Here is a 22208-nt window from a genome sequence, read left to right as displayed (position 1 = left end):
TTCTCAGTAACACTAACTTGTGACCATTATGAATCCTTCAGCCACATCAGGGGAAAATAGTTGGCTATTTAGAAGTATGTACATCATTCTTAGACCAGTCAGCCTTACAAATAAAAACATCTTGAGCCAACCCACTCTGTCCACACTCACAGGCTACAGAGAAAAGTCATAATTGAGCCAATAGAAGTTCCCGGTTTCCAATCTAACCGTATGTGTTGTCTGCAGTTACCTCTCTTGTCCCTGCTCAAACTACCCTAAAATTACCTTATCATTCCACAAAGCTGGAACATCAGATATGTGCCAACATTTACATACCAACACAGTGCATTGCATTTGTCTTTATCACGTTTTTCCACAGACCAGGCTACTGTCTCCCAGGGTAAATTTGAGTGTGAAGGAAATGCAGAAAAGGAATTGCACAATTCTACATTCTGGATTTGCTGGCTTTAATTTAAATACTGGTTTCTCTGGACCAATTTTTCTCCTATCTTCTCTATGGGATTCAAAAAGCTTGGTTAACTGATTTCCAGGAAATATTCACAAAGTTCACAGAAATTGTTGAGATCTAAATTCCTTTCTACTAAAAAATAATAATAATAGTAACTTAAATCATACATTTTGACTGTATAGAGATTATTCAACTAAAGGAATAAATGTCTATTAAACTAAAAAACAGTAACAACAAAAAAGCAAATAGATAAAAGTTAAAATTTTATTTTCTTCTCTTAAAGAAGTCGATCCTATTTTTCTCGCAAGGATCTAAAAATGCTTTTCTAAATATCAATTCATTCTCACAATATAAAAATGCTCCAGCAAATGTCACCCATTTTCGTAACTGGGCACAGATAACTATTTCCCTGGCCCTGCCTTGCCTAGATTTAGAACTGAAGACACTGGCTGCTCCCTTACAATAAATATTTTACGGTTCTTCCTTATACTTCTAATTCCTTGTCCTCTCACAATAATTTCACTCTGTTAGGCAAGGTTTTGGGTCAACACCCATTAGAGCCAACATGTAAAAGGGAAAGGGGCACTTAGTAAATGTCAGTGGTGAGGTTATAAAGGGGCAGGTATAACTCATTTTCAAAAATGTTAAAACTGGCTGGGCACACTGGCTCACGCCTGTAATCCCAGCACTTTGGGAGGCTGAGACAGAAGGATCGCTTGAGGCCAGGAGTTCAAGACCAGTGTTGGTAACATAGCAAGTCTCTATTTATTTATTTATTTTGACGGAGTTTCACTCTTGTTGCCCACGCTGGAGTGCAATGGTGCAATCTCAGCTCACTGCAACCTCCGCCACCCAGGTATAAGTGATTCTCCTGTCTCAGCCTCCCAAGTAGCTTGAATTACAGACATGCACCACCACATCTGGCTAATTTTTTTTTTTTTTTTAGTCGAGATGGGGTTTCACCACGTTAATCAGGCTGGTCTTGAACCCCTGATCTCAGGTGATCCACCCATCTCAGCCTCCCAGTGCTGGGATTACAGGTGTGTGCCACCAAACCCGGCTATTTATTTTTTTTTAATTTACAAAAAAAAATGTTAAGGCGGTTACGGACATATTACCATTAATGGAAAGTATTTCTTTCCCTCTAGGTGGTTAATCCTAGACAATAAGCATTGTTTATTTAATAGATTCTATCTTAAATCAAATTTTATTCTATTCTGCAATGCTTAAAAAAATTATTTAAACTAAAATATATTAATATATAATGCAACATCATTAGTATAGTAGTAATAAGAAAATTCTCGGTTTATGTAGCTTTGTATCAGACACGGTGCTATGCTGTTTACATGGGTTGTCTAATTTTATCTTCACCATAACTCTGTGAATTGCTTCCCCATTTTGCTACTATGAATAAGGCGGCCATACTAGTTTTTACATTGACATTTCCTCTTAAATTACAGTTGTTTGGAATGTTTTATAAAATATAAGTACCTGGTGCAAGAGCACAAACAATTTTATAGTTTTTTTTAACATACTGCCAAACCGACCTCCAAAAAGACTACCCATTTTACAATACTTCTTGAAGTGACGGAGACTACCATTTCTTCACAAACCAACTAAAACTTCTTCATAGTGATGTGCACTTACTAGCAAAGCTGACCATTTTTTCTGTTGTCTGTGCTTTTTCATAGATAGAAGAGTTGGCTGCTCTAAGTCTTATTAATTAACACTATCAGCAATTTAGTTATTGACCTATGACCGTTATAACACATCAGTTATTTGTATATTTGGTATATATTCATCTTTCATTTGTACCTTCCTTTGTTTCTCTACTCTTCAGAAATCTTTTCTCTTTGTATCATTAAACCCGCATCAACTTCTCAACAAAAATTTCAACTGCCTGAATAGTTACACATTTGTCCCCCATCTACAGTAGATTTAAATACAGCTTTTCAGTTTTCTAGCTTACATATTTTATATTTCAATGCTTATTTATCTTTTATTACTTCATTTATCAACGTTCAACAATGGTACCTTTGTAAGTTGTTTCAAGCCTGGTAAGATGAATCACTTACCATTGCTTATTACTTTTACCTTATATTTTTGTATTCTCCAGTGTTATTTTTCTACGTAAACCTTCTTTTTTCTTTTAAACTTGGAGACACTTTCTCACATCATCAATCATGGACTATTTTTGAGTGAACTATGCGTCGCTATGTCTTGTAGTTCCTTAGGAAAACAGCACTACTGAGTGACTATGGGATCCTATGCAAAACTTCAATCTTTGGTCATAGCATTAGGATATCCTAGCTTCACAGCCCTAGAAGGTCTCTTTGATATATCCTATATATAAACTTTTCTACCACTATACTCTATTCCAGAAGATTACAAATGAATCTTAATATGCATTCAATCAAATCTATAAACAGACTTTAGAGAAAACACTATTATTAATATTATTATTATCATATTGTAGAAAGCCTTCCCACACACAGAAGCAGAATAATTCTCCCAAATGGGAAGTACTGCAATTAAAAAAAAAAGCAAAAACCTGGGCTGGACACAGTGGCTCATATCTGTAATCCTAGCACTATGGGAGGCTGAGGCAGGAGGATTGCTTGAGGCCAAGAGTCCAAGACCAACTTGGCCAATAGAGTGACACCCCATAAAAAAAAAGGCCTAGGAGTTCTATATTTTTTTAAAGAAAGAAAAGAAAGAAAGAAAGGAAAAGAAAGAAAAGAAAAGGAAAAGAAAACAAAAGAAAAGAAAAAAAAAGAAAAGAAAGGAAAGAAAAGAGAAAAGAAAAGAAAAGAAAAGAAAAGAAAAGAAAAGAAAAGAAAAGAAAAGAAAAGAGAGGCTGGGAGTGGTGGTTCGCATCTGTAATCCCAGCACTTTGGGAGGCAGAGGTGGGTGGATCACCTGAGATCAGGAGTTCGGGACCAGCCTGGCCAACATGGTGAAGTCCTGTGTCCACTAAAAATACAAAAATTAGCTGGGCATGGCGGTGGGTGCCTATAATCCCAGCTACTCGGGAGGCTGAGGCAGAATTGCTTGAACTTGGGAGGGGGAGGTTGCAGTGAGCTGAGATCACTCCAGCCTGGGTGACAAGAGTAAAACTCTGCCTCAAAAAAAAAGAAACAAAACAATCAAACAGGAAATGAATATTGTTTGTCTCTATAGCAAGATTTTTCTCTTCATAACAACAAGCTTTAAAGAAGTTTAATGACCTAACACTTATAAACAATTTAAACGAATTTGTAGCACTAACAACCATCATAAAAAACTTACCAATTAGTTAATTAAGATCCTACTAAATCATTTAAATCTTTCATTTCCACAAATGTTTGATTTTTCAAAATACGTTTAAATGTTTAGAGAACTTGAATTTCACAGAAATGGTTATATGCCTTAGTTTACCGAAACCTTAGGGTTTTACTTAAGCCAATAACATTGCCAAGACTAAAGCCCTTGTATTTATTTGTTCAACTACTAACTGCTTACTAAGTGCTGTAAGTTTACAATGTATTAGGTGCTGATAATAACAAAATATATAAGAAACCAGGTTTACCCTCCTCAAGCTGGAAGTACAGTGGTAGAGAGATAAACACTCAATAGTAATGGTTTACCCCCCCCAAAAAAAGAATGGTTCCCACAAAAGATATGTGTGTAAAGTGAGCAAAACAGTAAGAGGAAGTAGGAGATTATTGGGGGGTTTGAAGAAAAAAAGGAAGGGCATTCCAGACAAAAACAAAGGAAGGATGCATATCAAGAAACAGAATTCACACCAAAATTTCCCTCAGTTAATGACACTACAATCTGCTAATGTAAAATAAAAACAAAGGCCAGGCACGGTGGCTCATGCCTGTAATTGCAACACTTTGGGAGGCCAAGGTGCGGGGATCACTTGAGGCCAAGAGTTCAAGACTAGCCTGGGCAACATGGCAAAACCCTGCCTCTATTTGGCAGGGGATTAGCCAGGCATGGTGGTGACTGCCAGCTACTGGGGAGACTGAAGCAAGAGGATCACTTGAGCCCAGCAGGTTGAGGCTGCAGTGAGCTGTGGTTGCACCACTGCACTCCAGGCAGGGTGACAGAGCTAAAACCCTGTCTCAAAATAAAATAAAAACCAGGGAATCATTTAACTCTCTCTCTTCCCTTACTCTAAACATTTAGTCAATCACCAACACATGTTTTGAATCACCACCTTCTGGTGTCTGCACTTGATTCTGCCTTCACTTAGTACTCCAAATGTCAGAAGAGAAATCAAGGTGGATATGGAATGTATGTCCCAAAGAGTGACCTTGATGACCTCTGCACTCTTTGTTATAGAGAATAATAAACAAACCAGAGGATGGGAAGAAACAAGAAACACAGCACGGGCAATGGCTTCAAGAAATGCAGTAACGAGAAGGGGAGAGATGAAGGCCCAGGGGACACAGATTTCCTCTGTATAGTTCTGGACACCTAAACATGGATATGCTACAGGGAAGAATTCAGTAAAAGGAAAAAGAAGATTTAACTAAGAGAAAAAATAATTCAAAGAGTAAAGTTTCAAAACAGGATGAAGAACAAAGGTAAAGAAGTTAGTCTTGGAAAGAAGCAAGGACACAGTTTCTTCTGAAAAACAAAAGAAACAGAAAATGAGATGAATGGAAATCTGAAAAAGTTCAGAAGTTTGGGAGAGGAAAGTTGAGAGAGACCACACTACATATTTTCTTTGTGGTGTAAAGTCATGGGGAAGGTGTACTGACTGTAAGGAGGATTTCAACTTTCTCCTAGGAAGCACCATATAAATACTGCAAATTTCAGGTACAAGAGCAACCCAAAAAGTAAATAACATTTTCTTAATGTACAAAAACTACCTGTTTATGGAACGCAGTTTTTCCTTTCATGCTCATTTCACTGCTATCACTTCTGAAACAATGCCAAGTGAGCATCCTTCAAATATAATACTTAGTATGAAATACAGAATTCTGAAGTCTAGAAAACAATAGAGATTACAAAGAGGTGGGACAGTACGTTTTAGTTAACTAGAAAATACATAAATATGCTTTACCTCTCGTATTTCGTGGCCAGCTCCTCTGTATGATTGCAAGTCCTCCAAGATGCCTTCTGCATCTTTTAATACTACATTCACCTGATTATAAATTTCCTTCTCAGACTCTGTAGGCTGGGCATCTAAATAGCAGGAAAGCACAAGAAAATTTACAGTGACATGAATTTTTTTAAATACATGTGTAACTCTAAGCAATTAACAACCCAAATTTCCAAAGATGAGTTAATTCTAGTTAATGTTAACTTTGAACTTTTTAAGGAAAGACTAATACTTTTTCCATAGTTCTACATTTAAATGACCAGTTTCAAGTTTATAGATATTACAGAAAACAAGGGAACACCAAATATTATTAACTTAGTTTAAGTTCCAAATTAGGACTTGGTATATTAAACCAATCTGATAATTATAATTAAATTTTTTAATTGTGATAGTTTTAACAATCACTTTTTCTACTACATCCATCACTATCACTGTAAATGCATCAGAAATGACAGATTTTAATGCAAAAGAAAGCCTACTAAAACATGTTGTTTATCTATAGTTTAAGACAAACTATATTCATTTTCCTATAAAGTTCATTTTACTTTTAATGACTGAGTTTTGATATAAAAAAGTAAAAAACTTTAAAAGAATAGTTTTTAGGTGCTCAGCCCCTTTGCCAGGAATCACTCGAAAGTGTCTCAACATAAATACTATAGGTTAAAAAAGGGAGGATATATATATTTAACAACAAACCCAAGAGAGTATCACTGAACTATTCTGTTGATGAATACAAGGTCAAGAATCCTATGCAGAGGAGTTCAAGTTATAAAACTGCTCCACAATTACTCAGTTGCTGAAAACTAGACACTTTAAGCTACACTACAATACTATTACTGAAATTTTGAAATACTAAAGAAAATCTGAGTTCCTACACACTTGGGAATAAGAGAAAAATGAAGGAAGAATTACAGTTATAAAAAGCAGAATCAAGGACACAAAATATGGGCATTTTCACCACCTGTGGTGTTAGCTGCAAAACATATGTTAATGAATGACTAAATCTGGATTTCTCTCTGCTTGACTCAAGCTAACAGAAATCTTGCTTTAGTAACACTGGTCATTTGTTTCTCTAAGGACAAATCTTTTATATTTTAAGAAAAAAGGTGGACTCTAACAGGAAATGAAGGTTTTCTCACAAATCTTTCCAACTAAGCCACATTCAGCACCACAGGTAAGGCATAAAGCACGTAAAATCATAAACATTTGATTATCATGTTTTAGAGAAAAATCACAGAATTCCTCCATGCTAAAATTTTCTCTTATGAGGGAAAAGGAATCAGTACGAATTGAAGATGAAGTAAGAACACTTTTAATACTACTACACTGGTCTTTAAGTTTAAAAATATTTTAACAAACAAAAAAGAAGGTTTTTGGTAAATCTTTGTCTACCAATCATATAAAATTAGTTAACTAGACTTTTCTGCTCCTTTTCGCCTCACCACAAATACACAATGACTTCTTTATTCCTTTACTTAGAACATTGTAAAGAAACTGTTTACACATGAAACTGAGAGTAAAGATCCCTAAAAACTGTAACTTTATTTTGTGCTTGAAGCAAGTAATAATTCAATTCTACCTATTAAATCTATCAAATAGTCAAAAATATACAACATATTTTTTAAAAATTCAATAATTACATTACCGAATTTTAAACTCAACATATGTAAAACTACTACAGCAACAATAAAGTAACATTCATATGTAAAGTCAATTTAAGAATGTGTTTACATATCTGTTCCCTTATTTTTCAAATTTCTTTTCAGAAATCATTTTTTTAGGAAGAAAATACTGTGACAAAATAATTATACAAGAGGAGCCAATTGAAAAATTAAAAACACTCTCTATCCAAGGCTACAAAGGTATTATTACTAGGAACAAATACTGATATTGCAACTAAATGGTTAGCTTTCTTATAGATCAAGCTTTGTTATTTAGCAGGAATAATTTACTGCTAAATATTTTACATTTAGCCAGACCATATTTTCCAATGTAAGAGTCAGACATACACTCTTTTTAAAAAAACACACTTCATAACTTTTATACTTACATCAGATGCAGTAGAGAAAAATATGTTTTACATGCAAAAAATGACAGTCTTACACTTTTTCATATGGAATTGTGAAACTACAGACATAACATCAATAGTAGACACGTATCTAGTTTGAATTCATGAAGTGGGAATTCATGACAAAGGACAACAGTTTAGCTATTACATATCAAAGGTATCTGTGAAGTTTGAAAATGCTAGACTATGTATTTTAGGTGTGGTGACTAGCTGTTAACATAAAAATGTGACACTGAGACTTAACATACAAACGAAACATTATCAAGTACACTTAAGTAGACCTTGTAAGTGGTTAATAACTAGTAAAGGTTTAATAAGTACCAAGAAATTTAAAAATAGAGGAGAAGATTTAAGTTTCCCTTTAGGGTGAGAAAAACACCCAGTACCACAATGATTAAACATTTTTTAGACTGTCACAGGAAAGTCACATTTATAATTTTGAAAGCTGCTGAAGACTGCTGTAGAAATGAAGACAAACAGAAAATAGCAGACAAATAAGCACTACTTTACTGAAAGCAAGTCATGCAAAAGGGTGAAATACTAGGAAGGGGGAAAAGCTGTATAAAATAAAGCTTTTTATTTACTTTTTTTTTTTTTTCAAAAAACGGTACTATATAATGCAACCAAGACTTGTCACTTTGATTTTCCATAGAAAAAAACGGCTTTACTGTTTAAAAAAAAAAAGTGCCATTTACAAAAGGACATTCAAAATTGCAAAATAATGTATCTACTACTGAGAGTAGTAGACATATTACTCATCAAGTTTAGTTTTTAAAGCTGTTCAAGGGAAATTAAGGCATGTTTCAATTGTTCTTATTGAAGGTAAATTAAAAATTTTAGTAACTTCACACTAATTTCCTATAGGGTGGAGGGTAGAAAAAGAGTCACTAAATATAACTGTTAAAATTGAAGTCATTATAATATCAAAAGAAGGAAGGACTAACTATGAAATGAAAAAATAAAAAGTCAACATAAAAATTGTAATTGTGATAAGGGGTCTTTCTGCTTTAATTTTACATTAATTCATTTAATAAACCTATGCAATCTATCCCTGTAAGTTACATCAAGACAGAGACTAGAATGTACAGTATGTACCACTGGTACATATGTAAACTCAGTTCCTAGATTTTCTATAATACATTTTGAATGAATGAGAGGGTACAGAGACATAAGTCTCCAGCATGAATTAAAGGAGACTACTATGCTTTTTGATCTCTGAATAAATATCATCCTATATCATTTTAGAAAAATAAGAAAGATGATACCAGAATAAAGATATTTCAAAGTACAGGGCAAAACCAACTGAAACTATGCAAGAGATAAATGAAAAAGCAAGTCAGAGTAGGTCCCAATATTTCTAAATGGTAAGGAAACAAGTAACACAAAGGACACAAGGAATAGAGGAAATGCATGACTCAATGGAAAGGCACTATTAACAGAATCAGAGAAAATATATTCTATTTCTTCCGTAACAAATGACTACCTCTATTTACTCTCCTATTTTGATCTACCTGGAGGTAAGTAAATCAAGTTTAAAAAATACATACTGAACTTCTATCATTTAAAAAGCACTATGCTAAGATTGGGAAAGGACACAAAAATAAATAAAAGTCACTTTTCTCCCAAGAACTAGAATTTAGTGAGCTAGCAGATATAGAAGTTACTTAGACTAGAGATTTGTCATTAGAACAAGCTATAAATTAACACTGTTGTTATAAAACAGGAAATTCCAACAACTAGAGAGTATACAGGCCCCCATTCAGTGTTGTTGTTTTTTTTCCAAAGACAGTCTCACTCAGCTACTCAAGGTGGAGGGCAGTGGAGCAATCACAGCTCACTGCAGGGCCAGATGTCACTATTCCCAGCTAATTAAAAAAAATTTTTTTTTTGTACAGATAGAGTCTTGCCATGTTGCCCAGTCTGGTCTCAAACTCCTTGACTCAAGTGATCCTTTTGCTGTGGCCTCCCAAAGTGCTGGAATTACAGCCATGAGCCACTGAACCTAGCTCGATTGAGTGCTTTTTATATGCTGTCAACAGCATAACTGCTGCCAAATTTTATGGAGCAATTTTGGGCTTATGTTTTAACTGAACTATTATTAAACAAAAACAAAATAAAATCTTATCATCCAGGTTTAATCTAAGGAAAAAATCCTTCTATCAAGAGTAAACATTCGACTGAATACAGACTAACATTTTATGCCATAAGGTCTTTGTCCATGTTGTTCCTTCTTTCTACTGTCCTTCACTATATTAGTTCAAAACATTCTAATTCACTCTCCAAACACCAATTCAAACATCACCATCAGAAAGTCTTCCATGATGGGCCAGGTGCGGTGGCCCACACCTGTAATCCCAGCACTTTGGGAGGCCAAGGCGGGTGGATCACCTGAGGTCAGGAGTTTGAGATCAGCCTAGCCAACATGGTGAAACCCCATCTCTACTAAAAATACAAAAAATTAGCTGGGTGTGGTGCTGCATGCCTGTAATCCCAGCTACTCAGGAGGCTGAGGCAGGAGAATCGCTTGAACCCAGAAGGTGGAGGATGCAGTGAGCCAAGATCATGCCATTGCACTCCAGCCTGGGTGACAAGAGTAAGACTCCGTCTCAAAAAAAAAAAAAGGGTCTTCCATGATGATTCTCATTCTACTCACTGCCATTTAAAGTTAGTATCTTCATAAGCTACACGTTGAAAATAAATAAGTAAAACTATGAGTTTTCTGGCAGGTGGGCATCTGTAATTCCAGTTACTTTTGGGGACTGATGTGAGAGGGTCACTTGAGCCTGGGAGGTCAAAGCTGCAGTGAGCGGCGATCATGCCACTGCACTCTAGCCTGGGCGACAGAGACTGACCCTGTCTTAAAAACAAAACAAAACAAAATTATGAGCTTTTGTTTCTATCCTCTCCTACTAGATTGAGAGCTCCCAGCACGTATGGGTTGTATCTTAGTTCTATTTTGCATCCCCAGCACCTACTGGCTGGTATACAGGAGGCAAGGCATAAATGTATGTTGAACTGAAGTGAAAAACAGTTATGGGGGTTGTGAGAGGAGTAGTAAGTTAAGGGAATAATGATTTACTTTAAAGACAATCTTAACTTTGTAAACTACAAGATTCCATTAAATTACATTTCAAATGCACTACAATATGTCATTTGAATATAATTATGATACAAATAGCCAGGTAATCTGCATGAATTATTTCTATAGTTACCCAACTGCAGAGACATATTGGGATAGACTTAACCAATCAGATTAATAGAAAAACTACATTGCTCTGGTGACATGAATATTAAAGTGCACCTAGAAATAAACAATGTAGTACTAATTACTCTATCAAAAATAATGTGGCTTTATTTTAAGTTATTGAGAACTAGCAGATTAACTATGTTGGCAATTTTGAGTCTGGTATAAAGTAGTATACAACAGTTTAAGACAGCACCCATCTGATGGGCCAAGGTCACTATAGTAGCTTAATGATACGGTAAGCTTTTACAAATGCGTATTTCCAAAAAGAAGAAAAATATAGAAATGGACTGGAGATTAAATTAAGATAATGCCAATGTTAGAATCAAAAGAAAATGTATCTAAAAATCTAAATAAGAAATAACAATGGGTAAACTCTACTTTGGTATACAGTATGTCGCCACTAAATTTCATTTATAGTATACCAGTAAGTATAAAACCAAAAGATCTACATCGGCTGATATAGGCAACAATATCTGCCTTTACAGTTAACATTTTTATGTACTTCTGCATTACTGGTTATTACTGTTGTTTGCAGTTTTTACCTTTTCCTGTCACTATTATTTAATTATAATAATGTACCGGGTGCAGTAGCTCATATCTGTAATCCCAGCACTTTGGAAGGCCAAGGTGGGTGGATCACTTGAGCTCAGGAGTTTGAGACCAGCCTGGGCAACACGGTGAAACCCCATCTCTACCAAAAATATGAAAAATTAGCTGGGCTTGGTGGCATGTGCCTGTAGTCCCAGCTACTCTGGAGGCTGAGGTGGGAGGATCCCTTGAGCCAGGTAGGTAGAGGTTGCAGTGAGCTAAGATCGCGCCACTGCACTCCAGCCTGGGTGACAGGGTAAGACCTCGTATCAAAAAAAAAAAAAAAAGTATGTGTGTGTATGTGTGTATAAAATGATCCAAACACTCCCACAGATTGGAAAGCTAAGACCAAGTAATCTTTTAAATACTACATTTAAATTCATGCTTCCCACTTGACCATAATATAACGCTAGGTTTACAAAAAGATCAAGTGCCAAGTCTTGAACAAGATCTTGACTGTATCAAAGTCAAGATTCTGTAAATGTAAGGAATTTGAGACAAAGAGGAAAAGGGAGACAGAACGGCAGAAAAAGACACAAGACCAAGTTTGAAACAGATGCAAATAAACTAAAATACAGCTCTAATGTAAGTTGCCCCATCTGAAAGAGTATCTTCAAGTCAGCAGTCTGCTCAACATCCTCAAGCTGATTAAAAGTCATGCTAAACATGCACTTAACATAGCACTGGTAAATTGTTGAGAAGGGTCAAGAAAACTAATATTCATCTAATATTTAATAGTATTTCCCCTAAAAACCCGATTTCCCCGAAACCCAATTTCATATGGACCTGATACTGATATTACTACTCTTTACTAGCCTGTACACAGTACCCAAACTGTAACAGATTCTTTATAGAAATGGAATAAAAGTAGAAAATAACCAGAGACCACAAATTATTCTACAAAATGAAGATAGCTATAAATTGATGTGTTCATAAGAACTGCCATGGTTTAAAATGATTCATAAAATAGAATGAATTACTACATTAAATCATAAAAACTAAATTGAAGTTGGAGGAAAAGGCAGTGATTTTCTGGGGGTTTATTTTAAATGATTTATTTGTTTTGTTTTTAAAGTCAGAAAACGTCTTAAATTTTAAGTATATAAAAACACGTTCAAACACTTTAACCTCAAATAAAAATATAAGGGATCACATGATTTAAAACCTAAGGAATACCTCTTCACCCTTTCCTAACAATTTTCTATTGATCAGTTAAAATAGCATCATTCACACTAAAACACCAATTTAATAATTCTTCTCAATTTGACAACCAGACAAGCTAAAGCGGTATCAACAGCCAAAAAAAGCAAAAGCTTTGCAACATGCACCGAGGTCAATGACACTTACCTGCCACTCTTAGACCATATTACAATAGGTCATGCAACATAAAACAAACAGAAGGCAAATTACTTAAAGGTCTGTGAACCCATTATTTTTCCTTTTATTTAGAATCAGAAAAAATAAATTCCTGAAATAAATACATTCCATTTTTTTAACTTTTCAAATTATCTGCAAAGATTAAATAATTTAGGTTCACACTTACCTTTTAATATTATGCCCAAATTACTGAGCTCTGAATGGCCTTCATGAACAGACTGATATTTGAAATACTTAAATATGTACCCTAGAATAACTGAAACCTGGTCGATTTTTCTTGACTGCAATATAAGTTTTCCCCAAATACTGCTTCTATTAATAAATCTTGAGGTAGTACTTCTCCTTTCCAACATTTTTCATAAAAATGTTTTCATTAGAGAATAGATCTCAAATTACAAAATAATCTCCAACTAAGAGATATAAAATCTCTTATAAAAACTCAAAGATATTTTATCATCAAAATTTAATCTATAAAACAGGACTTCCAGTTCTAGAAGGCACCAGAAATTTACTCAAACAATTCATAGCTCAGTCATGCAAAGCAGTTAAAAAGATGGCAAAGTGGAAACATTCATTTAGTGCAAGACAAACGCAGTCTACTGCAGGCAAAGAGAAATAGATATAAAATCATCTTCTCACTTTCAAAATCAAGGAAAAAATTTGGCCCCTGCTCAAGGTCTGTGCATGTCAAAACTTTAAGAAGATTCCCCATGTTAAGGTACCTGTCAAGACAAGAATGAGAAAAGAGAAAATATCCCTTTATAAAAAAGAACATCTGAAGTTTACTTAAAGAAAAATAGTAACAGGGAAAATGTTCATTAGGCCATGAATTCATTCTTCAGGTTACCCAGACTGTGCTCTGGCAGACAGCAAATCGGTTTCTCAAGGTGTTGATATGTAGGACCTAGAGGTGAAATGTGGTTTTCCTGCACACAATGGCACAACTGAGGCTCTAATTCTTCTCAAAATTCTCCCAAGACAAGTTTCATTAATGGCCTTATAATGAAAAATTCTTTAAGTATTCCAATAGTGCTAATATTCTGAAAAAGAAATTTCTGATGAAGAATTATTTACATGTAGTATTGTTAGTATAGCACTGAAACAACAATTTATTTCAAAGCCAAATATTAATACATTTGGCCACGGCTCACCTTTGCATCTCAACAGTATAAAACTTTCTTCCCGTATGCAATTAAATAAAGCATATATTTCTAACCAAATTTGGATTGTTAATAATCTGTGGAGGTTACGGAGAGTACTGATTCAAGATATGCAGCACAATTCTGATTTTTAAAATAAAATTATTGTAGGATTATAAGCGAACATTGTTTGACACAGTCACTAAAGCATACTATTAGAATGTTCATCATAAGGCTACTTGCTTCATGGACTAATGAAAGGACAGTACTGACTACAGACTCAACATGATTTTAGCAAATGAAAAACTAAATTATACATATGATGGTGATGCTTGCCTACAATTAAGAAAAAATCATGCAACCTTTGTTTGATTCCCATGTTTAATTAACAGATATTCTGGCTGGCCTTCACTGTGGTGAGTATAATTCATCTTTCACCTTTAGCATTATGCACCAGCTGTGAAGGGCTAAAGAGACTTACTTTCAAAGTCCAAGAAAAAATGTGCTGCATTGTGGTCTATGTCCCTGGTTAGCACCTTAATGAGATTACCCATGCCAGCAAACCTAAAAATAAAAATGGCAACATCATTTAGTTCCAGTAAAAAATTTTAAGCAGAGGCCTGGGATTTGGCAAAGGCTGGCTTGCTCATAATTATCAACAGGTGCAGGTTTATATGCTTTTGGCACTGAGAATTTGGAACAACAAAAGCACATTTGGCTCTGAGTTTATAGCTCCTGTCCCTCTTTTCCACATATCAAAAAAGTTACATAAAGCAAGATGGGAAAAAAGATTAGATTTTGACATATAACTTGCAATATTTACATTTCATTACTATCTATGTTAGTGTTACTCCTTTAAAATTTTTGAGGCATATATTTCTCGATTTAAATTAACAGCAAAACTAGATTTCTCAAATAAGTAAATATAGAAACCATTTTTTTAAACAATAGTGATATTTTCCTTCTTGCAGAGTCAAATCCTATTGGGAATACAAAGAAGAAAGTATTCAAACCACATTTAACCATTAAAGCCTAAAGAAAGTTATCAATTAATGACCCATCTAAAAAAACTTTACCACACATAAAATATTTTTGGTATCTTCTATCTCCTAAGATTAATCAAACTTTTATTATTTAACTCTTCGACTGAATAATCAACTATATACAACTATACCATGTATGGAACTTAAAAGTTAACATAGCAAACAAGCACAACAGGGAGCCAGCAATTATCACAACTTAGTAGGTTTGCAGAGGAAAAAAAGTGAAAATACGGCATTGGCATAAATGTTGCCCAAGATCTCCATAATATAGTGAGGATGAAAGTGGGAAATGGGGTCAGAAACATCCAGGAAACCAGGTTCAAACCTGGAAGGCAGAGTAACAAAAGGGGAGGCAAACTATGGTATCACGGCTACCCACATCCTCCTCCCTCCAACTGCTGTACTTTTCCGCCAATTGCTATGTGTTTTTCTCCAAAGATCCCGTTGCTGGCAAATGTAAATAAAGCAAAACATAAAACAATATTTTTATTAAGAAAAAAAGACAGCTTGCCACTCACTCTCATTATAAGAAGCTTGAAAAAAGTTATACTTCCTGTCACCTGTGGCATCCCCCTCTTCCACCTACTCTCCAACATCAGCATATGTTTCTAACTGTAAGCTTCCCATGAGGAAATAAATATGAGTGTGTAACAGTTACTTGCTTTAGAGGTCAAAGTCTGATGTACGGAAACAAAAATTTCTTATAAAATGTTAACAAGTAATCTAATTTATTCACATATGGTAAGTACTGAATGGTTCTTCCCTTTTGAAACAATATTCCCCCAATGGGGGAGGTGGAGATCTATCTTCTTTTTATCTTAATTTTTCTATCACACAGAATTTCAATGGTCTGATTTTGTACAATACTTTACACAAATGGATTAGGTGACATTAAGCTAAGAGGGAAATATTTAATATTTCATCTTAATTAACTTATACATCGTAACACATTTACTAATACCAAGCTTTTATATTAAAGGCAAGGATAAACATTTTTCCTAAATCATCACACCCAAATAATGACCTCAAACTGGTTACTAAAGTTATTCAATAGATGTTGGAAGAAACCATTTGGAAGTAGCATATTTTACAGCTTTAATTTTTAAAAGCTTTCCAACATATATGGAATGACTGTTTCCAAACATATATATTTTCTCACTAACGAGAACTGAGACCAAATACACAAAAAAATTACCTAGTGATATCAATACTGCAACTACAGATGAAAAATATATCATGAGAAAGGACTATATTTACTTTTAGTAAGAAAAAGGCAGCACACCATTTGGTTTTAGGAGTTTAATCTATGGAATCAAACCAGAAATTGGACTCTAGCTCTCTAGCTGTTTGACCTTAAGGATGGTAGTTAATCTTTCTGGGGACTCATTTCTTGATTGGTAAAACACAGGTAATCTTAGTAACTATCTTAAATTGCTATTATGAGTGTTAAATGAGATTAAGCACTGACTCAGCTTAGTGTCTGGCACACAGAAAACATTTAATAAATATTGGCTGTTGCTGTAATTGAAACCTAAATATCACAAAATAACCTTTTAAAAGTAATAATGGCTCTGTTTCTTTTAAAATAAACCTGAGTCCTTATCAACACATTCCAATGTTATAAATCAGAACAAGGCCCATATTTGTCAAGAATATTGCTGAAATGTTGTCCTAAAATTAGTTCTATTAACAGGAAACCATCATCAGGTATGCATGGAGAAGAGGGAGATTAGGCTTCCTTACCTTTTTACCTGTATGCACACAGTCCAACCTTGGGAAAAATTTTGGAACTAGCCAGGTATGTCTGCTCCATTTTCCTACAGCTCCTTCTGTAAACTTCTTCCTCTGTATATGGTTCTTCTTTCCAGGCACCCAAGGCTAATGTGATCCTCCCCTCCTCATACTTGGGAATATGACCACTACATCAGACTTCGTCCTGACCTGTTTACTCTCGTAAGGATTGAGACTTTCTTGCCTATTTATCCCATACACAGACACTTAGTTTGAAAATGGCTCAGCTGGCTGGGCACGGTGGCTCATGCTTGTAATCTCAGTACTTTGGGAGACCAAGGCGGGCAGATCATGAGGTCAGGAGTTTGAGACCAGCCTGGCCAACACAGTGAAACCCCGTCTCTACTAAAGGAGGTGGTGGTTGCATGGAGGCAAGATCACACCACTGCACACTCCAGCCTAGGCAACAGAGCTAGACTCCCTCTCAAAAAAAAAAAAAAAAAAAAAAAAGGAAATGGTTCAGTTTATCTAACACAGTGTTTCTCAGTCTCAGCACTATTAACATTTTGGGCTGAGGAGTTCTTTTATTATTGGAGTCTGTCTCACACTGCAGGAAATACAGCAGCATCTTGCATTTCAATCCACTAGATACCAGTAGCTACCCTCTATACAAGTTGTGACAATCAAAAATGTCTCTAGATACTGCCAAATGTCTCCTAGGGGCAAAATCACCCGACTGAGAATCACTACAACAACTGTTGTCCAGTGCAAAACTTCGCTCTACCACATAGCACACAGTATGGATGCTACACAGGCAGCACATATCACAATGTCTCTTTGAACAAAAACTCATGCAATTTGCAAAGCTCTAAAAACAGTCCCATTATAACATTATCGGTTCTCCTATCCTTTATAAGAATAAACAAAAAATTAAAACCATAACCCTATCTTGCTATATTTTAACCTGGCCAAAAATCAAACAAACAAACAAACCAACCCTGCTGTCCTCTCACTGTGACTGTTTTCAACTAATATGACAGTAGTTAATCATCAGCTTAGGTGGGACCAGATTGCCTGGGTCTGAAACCCAGCTCTGCCACTTCCAAGCTTTGTGACTTTAGTCAAGTGTTTTTTAACTTCTCCATTCCTCAGTCTTCTCATGTTTAAAAGCTGCATATTAATAATATTCACCTCAGAGGGTTCCTAAAATCATTAAATGGGTTAATATAAGCACCACATTTAGCTCCATACCTGGCAGTTTATTTACTATTACTGTTGCAGCTGTCAGAGCAACCTAACTATGGGCTCTATTCCCAGCAGCAGAACTTATGGAATGTGAGGCATGGGCGGATGTGGCAGTCATACTTCCTGCCACGGAGGATGGCAGTCTGTCACAAGAGAATGAACCAATATTACAGTGCAAGGTCTCAGAAAGTGTCCTGGAGTCATTAATTTCCATTCATTCCCGAGTTCCAGCTGTCATTTCTTTCAGTCCAGTTGCTTGATTTTCCTCTGGTTTTAAGATACCCTAGTTTTTTTAAACCAATATCCCTTTTAGCTGTTGAGTTGGATTTCTGCCATCTAAAGGAGATTAGTAAGATTTCTAAGTTTTGGATGAATAAATACATTTGATAAGAAAGATACCAAAGGATTTAAGACTTTTTTTGAGACGGGGTTTCACTCTTGTTGCCCAGACTGGAGTGCAATGGTACGATCTTGGCTCACTGCAATCTCTGCCTCCCAGGTTCAAGTGATTCTCCTGCCTCAGCCTCTCGAATAACTGGGATTACAGGCATGCACCACCACACCCGGCTAATTTTGTATTTTTAGTAGAGACAGGGTTTCTCTGTGTTGGTCAGGTTGGTCTTGAACTCCCAACCTCAGGTGATCCACCCGCCTCGGCCTCCCAAAGTGCTGGGATTACAGATGTGAGCCACCATGCCCAGGCGGATTTAAGATTTTAAAGCAGACTATATAAAAACTAACCCAAAACACTATTAATATATTTTAGAGATAACAAATATTATCATTTAGAATAATAAACTAAGTCTTACTATCTGAATTTAGAAGGGAAAAGCTAAAGAATCCTCTTTCAAATTATTTTCTATTGTAATCTTTGGATTTAAACTAAATATTATACTTATTAAATAGCTAAAAATAAATTTAACACAAATTTAATACACAGAAACCAGACACGGTTTACCTCAAGAGTTGTCCTATTTCTGGTGGAATTTTTTTTTACTATGAGCCCTTACATTAGACATTTGTTTCCACGTTGACAATTTATCTGGAAAGGAACACGCCCTTCCTGGCCGGAAGTCTGTGGAATGCATTTTTAAGCTAACAAAAGGCACTTAAATACATTAGACCATTTTCCCATAAAACATTTGAAAAGAAGTTTCCTTACAGAAGAATAGCCAATAGAAACAACTATACCCTACCATTACTATAATATTTCCTCTATCTTTCTAGAAACTTCCTAAGAGATGTTATTACTTCACTTACTTTTTCCTCCTCAAGGTACTTTTTAATTTTGTCTCCTCTTCCTAGAATGCTAGTCCCAAAGATTTTCCCATGACTGGCTTCTTTCTATCCTTCAGGGCTCATCTCAAAAGGTTTCTCTTTGAAGAGGCTTTTCTCTGTCAACCTCTTCAAAGGAGTTGCACCAGCTGCAGCTTCTACCAGTAATAATCTTCTACCTACTGCTTCACCCAATTTATTTCTTAAGCATATTTATCACAATCTGATTTTCTCTTAATTGTTTAGTGTCAGTTTTCCTCACATCCAGCTTATAAACGTATTAAAGATTTGTGAGTGGCCAGTGAGAAGGAGGGGGAGGAAAGAAAAGTAACAAACACACTGACCAGCTTCACTTTAAATCAGGGTTTCTTAAACTCAGCAATACTAACATTTGAACTGTACTATTCTTTGAGGAACTGTCTAGTGCCTTGTAGGTTTGTTCAGCAATATTCTGGGCCTCTGCCCACTAGATACCTCTTATCACCCCTGCTCTCAGCTGTGACAACCAATAACGCCTCCAGACATTGTCAAATGTCCCCTGGGAGGCAAAACTGCCTGTTGTTGAAAGCTGCTGCTTTTAACATATTACCACCAACCTGAAGTGCACCCTCAGTTTGCTACCTCACTCAATCTCCTCTCCCACTTCCCAGGTGATTATTCCACACATTTAAAAAATTCTTACCTTCCTCATGATCTCTTCAAAAGAAGAAGAAGAAGAAGAAGAAGAAAACCACAAAACCCCAACAACCCATCCTCCATTCTCACTTACAGGAAATGACCTCACTGTATTTTTCACACACAAAACACAGAAGCATCTACCTTTTCTACCACCCTTTCTTTAGTAACCACACGCCCATCCTCTGTACCTGTTTCCTGAAGGACAACCTTTCCTCTGGGGCACTACTCCCACTTGCCTTTGTCTCCTCAAGGACTTCATGTTCCCTCTACTACAACATCATCGTTCTTGTCCTCTTTATAGAAAGACTTGTCAAATGAACTGTTGGTAGCTGTTTCTTTCCACTTTTCAAATTTCTATTCTTTCAACTCATTGCAGTTTGGCTTTTCTGCCCACTACAATAAAGCTGTCCCTGTCAAGGTCGCCAAAACTTGCATTTGGCTAAATCTAAAGGACAATTCTCACACTTCAACTTACTGAACTAGCAGCTCTTGACCCAGTTAATCACCCACGCCTTCCTGAAAACACTTTCTTCAAAATTTGACATTCTGAACAATATATTGTCTTGAGTTTCCTTCCTACTTGTTTTTCTTTTCAGTACCCTTCTGTTTGGCATTCATACATTTATTTCTTCCATCTTAAAACAAACAGAAATGTACCTTGATTCTATTTCCCTCACGAGCTCCCACCCTATTCCCTTGCTTCTCTTTGCAGCAAAATTCCTCAAAAGGAATAGTCTAATACTCAGCTTCTTTTATTTCTCTCCTTTCATTCTCTGTTAAACCCACTGCAATGTGGCTTTTATCCCCATCCCACACCACCAAAACTGCATCAGGTTTTGGTGGGATGGGAAGGCCATCAGGTAACTTCCATGTTGCTAATTCCAATGTCAATACTCCGCCCTCACACCTTACCCTTACCTCGCCTGTCAGGAGCATCGGCCATGACACTCCCTTCATCCTCCTCAACACACTTTTACCATTAGCTTAAAGGGCAGCAAGTCTCAGCTCCCCAACTGCCACATCTCCCTACTTCTTGCCACCCTCACTTCTTGCCAGGGTTGCTGGTCTCCCTGTTTCCACCCCAGCCTCCTCCTATAATCTCTTTCACATATAAGAGGCAAAGCACTCTTTTAAACATATAAATCATCCTTTCTCTGCTCAAAGCCATGCAATGACTCACTAACACACTCAGAATAAAATCCAAATCCCTTACCAGGTCAATATGATTCAAATTTGTGTCTCCACCCAAATTCAGTGACAAATGAAAGACAATGGGGAAAAATGCCTCGAAGGCATCTCAGACCTTTGTGGCAGCCCCTCCCATCACAGACTCAGAGGTCTAGGTGAGTAGAATGGTTTCACAGGCCAGGCCCAGGGCCTGGCTGCCCTGGGGACACTGCTCCCTACATCCCAGCCACTCCAGTTCCAGCCACGGCTAAAAGGGTCCTACATTATGTCTCAAGCTGCTGTTGAGGCAGGTACAAGCCATAAGCCTTGCTGGCAGCTTCCATGGCTGTTAGGCCTGCAGGTGCGCAGACAGCAAGAAGTGTTGAGGCTTGGGAGTCTCTGCCTAGATTTCAGAGGATGTATGGACATGCCTGGATGTTCAGGCAGAAGTACACTGCAGGGGCAGAGCCCTCACGGAGAACCTCTTCTAGGGCAGTGCACTGGGGAAATGTAGGGTTGGAGTCCTTACCAAAGCACTGCCTACTGTAGTTGCGAGAAGGGGGCCACCCATGCTCCAGACCCCGGAATGGTAGATCCAACAACAGCTTGAACCATGCACCTGGAAAAGCCACAGACATGATGCCAGCCCTTGAGAGCAGCCATGGGAGGTGAGCCCTGCAGAGCAAGAGGGGCAGAGCTGTACAAGGCCTTAGGAGCCCACCCCTTATATCAGTGTGGCCTGGATGTGACACATGGAGTCAAAGGAGATTATTCTGGAGCTTTAAGATTGAACAACTGCCCTGCTAGGTTTCAGATGTGTATGAGGCTTAAAGCCCCTTTGTTTTGGCCTATTCCTCCCTTTTGGAAGGGGAGTATTTAAACAATGCCTGTATACCCTCATTGTATCTTGGAAGTAACTAACTTCATTTTGATTTCAAAGACTCATAGGTGGAAGGGCCTTGTCTCACCTCAGGTGAGACTTTGGACTGTGGACTTCTGAGTTAATGCTGAAATGAGTTAAGAGTTGGGGGACGTGGGGGCGGAGCAAGATGGCCGAATAGGAACAGCTCCAGTCTCCAACTCCCAGCGCGAAGGACACAGAAGACC

At 36.6% G+C, this 22208-nt stretch overlaps 1 protein-coding gene across 5 annotated transcripts in view; it reads right to left on the bottom strand.

The window, feature by feature from the left end:
• Nucleotides 1–22208, bottom strand: part of FAM49B (family with sequence similarity 49, member B) — a 106305-nt gene that overhangs the window by 25491 nt on the left and 58606 nt on the right. For 3 of the 5 annotated variants that reach the window (XM_011938175.1, XM_011938176.1, XM_011938177.1), the window contains 2 exons: nucleotides 13463–13545; nucleotides 5505–5626 (listed from right to left, as the gene is read on the bottom strand). In XM_011938175.1, coding sequence (XP_011793565.1) covers nucleotides 5505–5626; nucleotides 13463–13535 — 195 coding nt within the window. In that variant the 5' untranslated portion in view covers nucleotides 13536–13545. Of the gene's footprint in view, nucleotides 1–5504; nucleotides 5627–13462; nucleotides 13546–14443; nucleotides 14527–22208 lie in introns of all 5 variants that reach the window. The other 2 variants (XM_011938178.1, XM_011938179.1) reach the window with 2 other exon arrangements.

The sequence above is a fragment of the Colobus angolensis genome, unplaced genomic scaffold (genome assembly GCF_000951035.1).
Source record: "Colobus angolensis palliatus isolate OR3802 unplaced genomic scaffold, Cang.pa_1.0 Scaffold17, whole genome shotgun sequence".
NCBI lineage: Eukaryota > Metazoa > Chordata > Mammalia > Primates > Cercopithecidae > Colobus > Colobus angolensis.
Note: the sequence above shows the minus strand (reverse complement) of the source record. Positions and strands in the feature narration are given on the sequence as shown.